General features: G+C 28.6%; 1 protein-coding gene across 1 annotated transcript; it reads right to left on the bottom strand.

The window, feature by feature from the left end:
* Nucleotides 1-1,664: 1,664 nt before the first annotated feature.
* On the bottom strand, nucleotides 1,665-5,953 carry LOC137819266 (vacuolar cation/proton exchanger 3). Its single transcript, XM_068623060.2, has 12 exons — nucleotides 5,564-5,953; nucleotides 4,442-4,509; nucleotides 4,257-4,285; nucleotides 3,980-4,176; nucleotides 3,645-3,857; nucleotides 3,422-3,550; nucleotides 2,957-3,073; nucleotides 2,745-2,798; nucleotides 2,538-2,654; nucleotides 2,366-2,456; nucleotides 2,212-2,276; nucleotides 1,665-2,121 (listed from the first exon to the last, which is right to left on the bottom strand). The coding sequence occupies exons 1-11, from the start codon at nucleotides 5,816-5,818 to the stop codon at nucleotides 2,215-2,217; spliced, it is 1,332 nt and encodes a 443-aa protein (XP_068479161.1). The 5' UTR covers nucleotides 5,819-5,953; the 3' UTR covers nucleotides 1,665-2,121; nucleotides 2,212-2,214.
* Nucleotides 5,954-8,390: the final 2,437 nt, after the last annotated feature.

Genomic DNA, 8,390 nt, shown 5'->3' with positions numbered 1-8,390 from the left:
ATGAAGAAATTTTACATGTTTTGGTGCGTTGATTTGCGCGAAAATCTCTGAAAAAATCTCCCGAAATAGTTTTTTCCTCAAATTCCACTTAAGAATCTCCACTGAATTCGAGACAAAATGCGTCAAATTTCAGGTTTAAGTATTCACCCTTGAAAATAATCAAACAGTTTCACACACAAACGAACCTTCCTTTCAGCCATGGCAGTGATCAATAAATAGTTTATTTCCAGTCTTGTGGGACGAATCTAGGGCTAAAATCTCTGTCAATACTCAATAGACACAGTGACGAACGTCTGGTAAAAATTGCAGACCAAAACACCCAAGGAGTAAGGCGTAGTAAGTCCCAGACCGAGAGTGAACAAAACTGGTTTTCCGAAAACAAAACTTCCTGGCTTTTCTTCCCCATATCTTCTTTTTGTGATTCGTTTATGGACGTGCCTCTTTACCTGGGTGCAAAAAACATATGAAAGTACTTGTGTGAATTTTTTCAGCGCAATACGGACACAGAATAAAAATTGCAAAAAGTAGGGTGAAATTTCACATGTTTTGGTAGCCTTGGTTTGTGCAAAAATTTCTAGTGCTATAATTTGCTCATGGTCACATGTATTATTTTAAGCACCATAAAAAAAAGGGAGATTGTTAGAGCAAAAGTATAACACCCTAAACATATTTTGATTATGTGCCAAAACATAGTAAGCCTAGTGATTGGAATACATGAAGCAGAATAAGTATGATTCTTGGAATATGTGAAGCAATTGCATCTCATAGATGCTAATAAGATCACATATATATATATATATATGTTTCATTTGACAAATAATAGAGCCAAGTTCTACTTCATCTGATAAGTTAAATGAAGATCATTCATACGATAAGTATAAACCAAGAATTCAAGCTAATATGCGCATGAATAATATTCCAAAAACTTAAGTGTAAAGAAATAAAGAATGTTTTCTATGTTTGTCTGAAAAAGATTCACACCTAGCAATCTTTAAAATATCTGAGGAGATGAACTAAAGCTAAAATGATCATCAACTTCTCTAACACAACTAGTTTCAACTCGGGAAGATATGTATTATATTCTATTAAAGAGAATATAATTTTTCAATCAAACTATACATATTTTTTATTTTTTTTTCTCACTCACCTACTCATCTTCTCTTTTATTTATTTGTCTTAAAGAAAAATGTAAATATGACACCTTTCTTCATAAAAATTCAAAATTTAAAGAATAGTGATACATTTAAAAAATCTATTTAAATATTAAATCAAATGACAATTCAATTTTATTCATCAATCATCCATTTATATTATTATAAAGATATTTATATTAATATATTATTATAATAGAATTTTCATATAAAGATTTTGAGCCAAGTTTATTGGTATATAAGATTAATTCGATTAAATTAATGAAGGTTGATGATAGGATTTTTTATGTAAATTCAAAATTACCTTTTATGTATATATTAAAATATAAACATTTTTTTTCAAAAAATTAGTTGAAAAAATAAAAGAATTATTTATTAAAAAATAAAGAAAAACACAGTAAATAAATGGGAAAAAATTGTCATTCAAACAAACTATCCACCAATCCATCACTTTCATCTCCCACCTAACTTTTTCTCAATTCATCATTTCTCCACAAATCCACTCTAATCACCTATACCAAATACTCAAAATCCTGACAAATACATTGAAATCTTTCTTCTTACCAAATACACCATTAATGTTGTAGCTCATAATGTATGTCAGTTCTGTGTTTTTACATTTTTTTTCACTGTTTTTCACTCTTTTATATGGAAAACCAAAAAGTGGCTCCTTCTGCCTTTTCTTTTAAAAAAGATGGCAATGATGAGGAAAAACTCTTTCTTATGTGACCACAGATTCCAAATAACAGTTCTCATTTTATTTGGGAATCATGTCACAACACAACTCTGTCAATATTAAATTATGCGATGGAAATCTTGAAAAAGAAATATATTAATTGCAAGCTGCTGCATGCAAAACTTCTTCAGCTTTTTGGCTGGGGATGACAAATGAACAAATAACAAATCCATTGAATCTTGTTCAATGTTTGGATGCTGCATCTGTTTATCTCAGACACCAAAATACTAATGCCTGCAATCAAATCCCTGTAGTTAATTTCATAGACTTCTTGACTGCATACAAAAGATTATATCTGCATGTGTATAGAAAACATGAAGTTACCTATTAAGTTCCAAAAACTGCTCCCCTTGCTGATTTAAGAACTATGTTAGAAGCATTGTTTTTGTCTGGGAAAAAGAGTGACAAAAATTTATACATGAATTATAATTTCTGAAAGTGCATAAATATATAGATTGGAAACATTTATTATGCTTACTGGAGGGTGTTTTTTGTACGAAAAAGCATGCCCCAATAACAATGTAGCACAGGAAGAGCACAAGGCCTTTCATGTAGTGAGAAGTTCCATCCTACAATGATATCCATGGAAGAAATATTGAATCAAGATATATACCAAATCAAAGTGTGATGTTTCTACAAAATTAGTATACCTGTAATGTGAAGGCTGTGGTTATTATTGCCAAAGTAAGAGAACCAGATTCTAGGAGGTTGAACTTCAGGTCCATTTCTATTCCCAGAATCCAAGCAACAATCACACAAAGGGGAACCTATATAGTAATCACATCTGGTTAATGAAAACTTTTACTGATCTAACTATAAAGAATGGAAACATCCATTTTTTTAAGGTGAATGCTTACCACAAACATGCTAATTTGAGTTGCAGAACCCAAACAAACACCCAAGGAGATGTCCTGCAGTAACATCATTTGGTTAGTCTAAGGAAGTTAACTCACATGTTCAAATATGAAACAATCTAAACATATAAGAATGCTGGCAAATGATTTCAATCATAGTTTCAAGCAATTAATTTAATGAAAGAAAAGTATCAGAATTTCATGAAACTTGATACCAGTTTGTTCTTGAAAGCAAATATGATTGCTCCAGCGTGTTCAGCTGCATTTCCAACTATTGGAAGCAAGATTATGCTGAGGAAGCTAACAGACAAACCCCATGAATTAGATGCATCCTGTTCAATTTCACATTTTTTTCATCACTATCTGCTGATATTATAGCATATTATGATATACAGACAACAAAACAGTGATAAAAAAAACAGATTCACATTTTTCATATAATATATTATGAATTCAAATAAAGCATATTGTAAATGTAAATATTTTTTTACACTGACATTTACAGGTTTTCATACTTTGAAAATAGTAGCTAAGATTATTTTTTATTAACATAACAAAAATGTTTAACTTTGCAATTTTGTAATATTTATTTGACAAAAACATTGTTCCATAACCTATGTATATATAAGAGAGGGAAAATAATATTTTCTTCTCTCAAAAAAGAAAAAGAAGTGAATTACCTCAATTGTTTGCACCACATATTCAGACAGCACTGCAATGATCACAGTCATCCCAACCAGCCAAACACACCCACTCCAGAATCCTATCACTGCTTCATCTGAATCATTGTCACCCTCTTCTTCATTTTCCTGCAAAAATGCATGATGATAATTACTATTCACATATTTGACATGAAGAGGAATCAAGATTAGCCTCATCATTTCAAAATCAAAGAAATCTTACAACCGGGTCTTCAAAGAGTTGTCTGTGAGTCCACAGCTGGAACACAAGGTAGGCAAAATATGCTATCACCATAATAACACTAGCAGCCCTTGACAACTGCAGAGATGATTCTGCAGCAACACCTTCTGAGGCACCAGCATAATGGAACAGCATTGGCAGCAAGTGGCAATGCAATGCCACAAATAGCATAAGCAAGTTCATATCTACCTGTCTCTGCAAGAAGCATTGCAAAACATTCAACCCTCTGATTAGCACTGGTCGTTATTATTCCACCTCAAAAAGAAGAACAAGAACCAAAACTAGGTAAAAGTTTTGAATGCATTGAAAGGTCTTACTCTATCATATTTCTGTTCCTGCCTAAGGTTTACAAGGCCTCCACAGATTAGAGAGGTTCCAAGAACCAAAAGAAGGTTAGAAATTATAGAACCCAGAAGAGAATATTTGACCAAAGCAATGTTGTTATGGCTAAGGGCAAAAATTGCTATAATGAGCTCTGTAGCATTCCCACATGTTGCATTCATAAGTCCTCCCACTGTGTCTCAAAAAAACAAAAATAAGACTTAAAAAAAACATGTTATTGTAGTACATACAGTTGTGGATACTAAGTTGTACCTGTGGGACCAGTGTAAAAAGCAATCTGTCTGCCAATTTCCAAGTACCAAGTACCAAATACCAAAGGAATGAATGAAAGAAAGAATCAGTAAAAAAACATAAAAGGGTGAAGAAAATATTTACAGAATTATCAATAATGATTAATGTAGAATCCAACTCTAAACACTGAATAATGGTTTTCTTACTCTGTCAAAAAACTGAGTCTTTCAGCAAGTGGGGTAAGCCCCAGTAAACTCAAAGCAAAAATCCAAGGCTGTAGGCAACAAAAGAGAGTGATTATCATTACATAATTCAACCTCTGAACACTACACTTTTCCAGAAAGAAAAGTTTATGTATTTGTCCACACATAGATACTTTAATAATTTGTCTCCCTTTAACAAAAAAGTACTCTAACCCATGTACACATTGGTTATTTACCTCACTGGAACAAAACTAGGAAGACAAATTTAATAAATAAACTCATATATATATATATATATATATATATATAAAGCTAAATAAAGAACATTAAAGAATTAATTTTTTTTAAATCTTACAAGTAATAATATAAATTATATTCCAAAAGTATACTCTTAAAAGGGTTTACCTACAGAAATTTTATTAAGAAGATCATGTGGTACACATAAAAAAATAAGAAGAGAGAGAAAATGAAAAAAAAAAATTAGAAGAAAGAAGAGGAGTGAGAGTAAAAAAAAACTAATAAAGATGCATTTGATTGAAACAAAAAATAGAAAGGAGATTTGATTTTTATTAAAAATATTTTTAATTCCATGTGTCATTTTTAAACTTTTAACATCTGTACTTTCTTTTGTACCAACCAGACAAGGAGTTCTAGATTTTAGATCATTACATATGTACTGTGGTGGGTCAATCTATAACACTCAGAACTATCTTAAACCTTTTTACTTTTTTAAATAAATAATTCATACAATTTGACTAAACCATCCCATAATATATAATAATTTACTCACACCCTGCATTTGTATGTTCAATAAGAGAATGAAGAGTAGAAATAATCAGTGTCAATTTACATTCATGCAGTAACTTCTTTCTTTTCAACCATACCCTTTATAAAACAAAACAAGGTTGGTTCAAAAGAGAAATTATAAAGGAGTCATGGAACATCTCACTAATATTATTGGATACATATTTAAATTTTATAATTTATAAAAAAAAATATAATATTCACTTACACATATGATAATACATAGCATAGTTCAAACTTATGAGGTAATAATATCACAGCAAAGAGTTGTAAAGTAAAAAATGGTATGAGTATAGAGAAATATACAAGAAGAGAACTCACTTTTGCAAATCCATAGCATTGAGCAACAATGGCAATGGGAACAGCAGGGAAGAGAATGGAAAGTTTGGTTCCCAAAATAACCTCTTGGATGTTCAGCAGCAGATTTTTCAGAGGACCAGAACTAACCTTAGACACAAGAGTTAGGTCAGATTTCTTGCGCAATGAAGAAGATGACATGTTATGTGCTGTTCTTCCATGTCTCATCTCCTTGCTCAACCCCTTCAAGTTTGCACCACCATTCTCCATCACCTCCATTTTCAAACACCTGAAAACTTTGTACTATTCAATGACAAGAAATTTGAATATAAAAAAACTAAAAAATTTCACGTGAAGACAAGTGTGAGAGTGTGTGGATCAGAGTGTGTAATAGTAGCAAGCCACAACATGAGCACTGTTATAAGTAAGCTACTAGGGTTGTGTCAGCACAGCAGGTTCCTGCAACTTCCACGAAGCTTCCTAATTATTTTTATTTATATTTATATAAGGAAAGAAAGAAAATGTAATGATCACTAAATTGCTAATCTTTTTATCAAACAATTTGTTACACGTGTTCTCTTTAATTGGTTAACAAATTCTATATTCAGCAGGTGTTTTAAGTGTTGCATTCAAGTTGATGTTCAATACATAATTGCTAAAACCATTTGTAAAATTTTAGCATAGTAAGTTGTGTGTGAGAACTTTCTTTTATAATTTTATAGCATTAGTTTTTAATATGTCATTATTTTGTTTGAAGATTATAGTCAATAAATATAAAGAAATTTCATATTATAAATATTAATCAAACTTTTAGTTTCATTTTCAATAAGTTTATCCTACTTTAAATATTTAAAATAATATTATTGCAGTATAAGTAAGAGATATTAAACATGTGTATTATGATAATATTTTATTATAATAATGATATTTTATTATTTTGTGTTTTTTTATAAGGTTTATGTTTTTGTAATATTTTTTTTCTTTAAATTTTAGAATTTAGGCTATAGAATTAGTTGTGGTAATATGTTGTTTTATTAAGATGACAGTACTTTTTACTATTTTTATACTATTCCTTATTATGTTTATTTTATTTTATTTTATTTTAGATTTTATAATAGTGAATTATTACTGCAGGAATAAGTGTTTTCTTTTATTCTTCTCAAGATTTTAGTATTGTTTTAAAATTGTATATTTATGAGCATTATTAATGTGATTTTATTTTTTTAAAATGTTTTTGAATATTATAGTATTAACATATATTATAATTTTAAATTTTTATTATTATCAAAAGATAAATATTTTCTATTCTGCACAGAACAAAAATAAATAACTGACTAGAAGTATTCAGTCATGAACCAATTAAGACATAACATTTTTTTTGTGTTAGTCATTTAGCTACTAGTTTTACAGAATTTACATTTTCATCTATATTTATTTTAATCTCTACAGATACTATGTTAACATATTTTCATCTTTAAAAGTAATTTTTAATAACTTGTAGTCTTTATATCTAAATTCATAAAATTATTATTTAAATTTTTTAAAAATTAAATTGATTATTTTAGTTTCTATCATTTCATTATAAAGATAATTAATATATATATACAATTATTTAAATCATTAGTACAATTAATTTTCATTTTACAAACATTGATTAATTAATCTATTAAAAACAAAATGCAATTCATTTTGTACAATAAGTTGATTATTTCCTAATTTCCTTTCATTTTTGTGGAGGTGTAGGTGTCTAGTCTTTTCATACAATAGTGATTTTAACCTATAAATACTATACTTTGACTATCCAAATGGGCACATGTATAGCAACCTCAAACTGAAAGCACAAAAATGCAATTCTTTCTGACTGATAGGTTTTAAGGTATAAAGCATGTACTATTAAAGAAGAAATCCAGATGGATATGTTAAAGCTTTTTTTGGATAAAGAAGAAAAAAAAAATAATGAAAAAAGGTAAGAAATATAGTAAAAATAAATATTATTAAAATAAAAAAATTAAAATATCTATATCATGGTATTATTTTATTTAAATTTGTATTATTAATAATTATTGTTATTATTGTAAAAATTAAATTTTGAGAAAAAAAATCTTCAAACTTTCTAATGGAAGGTTATATTTGTTAAATGCACAAACAACACAATAAATTAACATAGTCCTATTCCAAAATAAGGAATCTTCAATTATAATTTAATGATTCAAAATAATTTATCACATTTTATACTTTATGATTTTAAAAAAAATTGTATTAAGTCTTTCACACCAAATACTAATATATGATATATCATAAATATATTGAAATAATCATTCTCAATATTTTATGTCAGTGGTTCATTGTACATATTTCTCAAAAACTTGATCACCATTTTTCACGTGTCTTAATTCATGTGATATAACATAAATTCTGAAGTCATTATATGTCATTTTATAATGACTTTTATTCTTATTATTGTAAAAAAAATGGGAAAACAAAAGAAAGAATGGTTGAGTTGTGTTTTAAAGACTTTTATCTTTTTTTTTTTAAGTATTACCTCACATTATGTTACAATGCGATAAGTTTGATTTAAATCGGGTAAAGTATTTTTGCAAACTTAGTTTTATTACTCTTCTTTTTTAAACTAGTTATAGACAAATAACATGCAAAAAAACATAAGAGTAAAGAGAGAGTTTACTCAATATTCTAGATCGGTTCGTCTAGCACATCCATTTCTTCACTAACCAGTCAATTTTTACTAGGCAGACTACCACTACAAAGTACACTCAAGTATTCTTTCACCAAGCCACTTCTACCTTAATCCAAGTATTATTTCACAAGCCATTCATGGCTTAACCAGAGTTTT

This window comes from Phaseolus vulgaris, chromosome 10, assembly GCF_051622355.1.
Source record: "Phaseolus vulgaris cultivar YP4 chromosome 10, ASM5162235v1, whole genome shotgun sequence".
NCBI lineage: Eukaryota > Viridiplantae > Streptophyta > Magnoliopsida > Fabales > Fabaceae > Phaseolus > Phaseolus vulgaris.
Note: the sequence above shows the minus strand (reverse complement) of the source record. Positions and strands in the feature narration are given on the sequence as shown.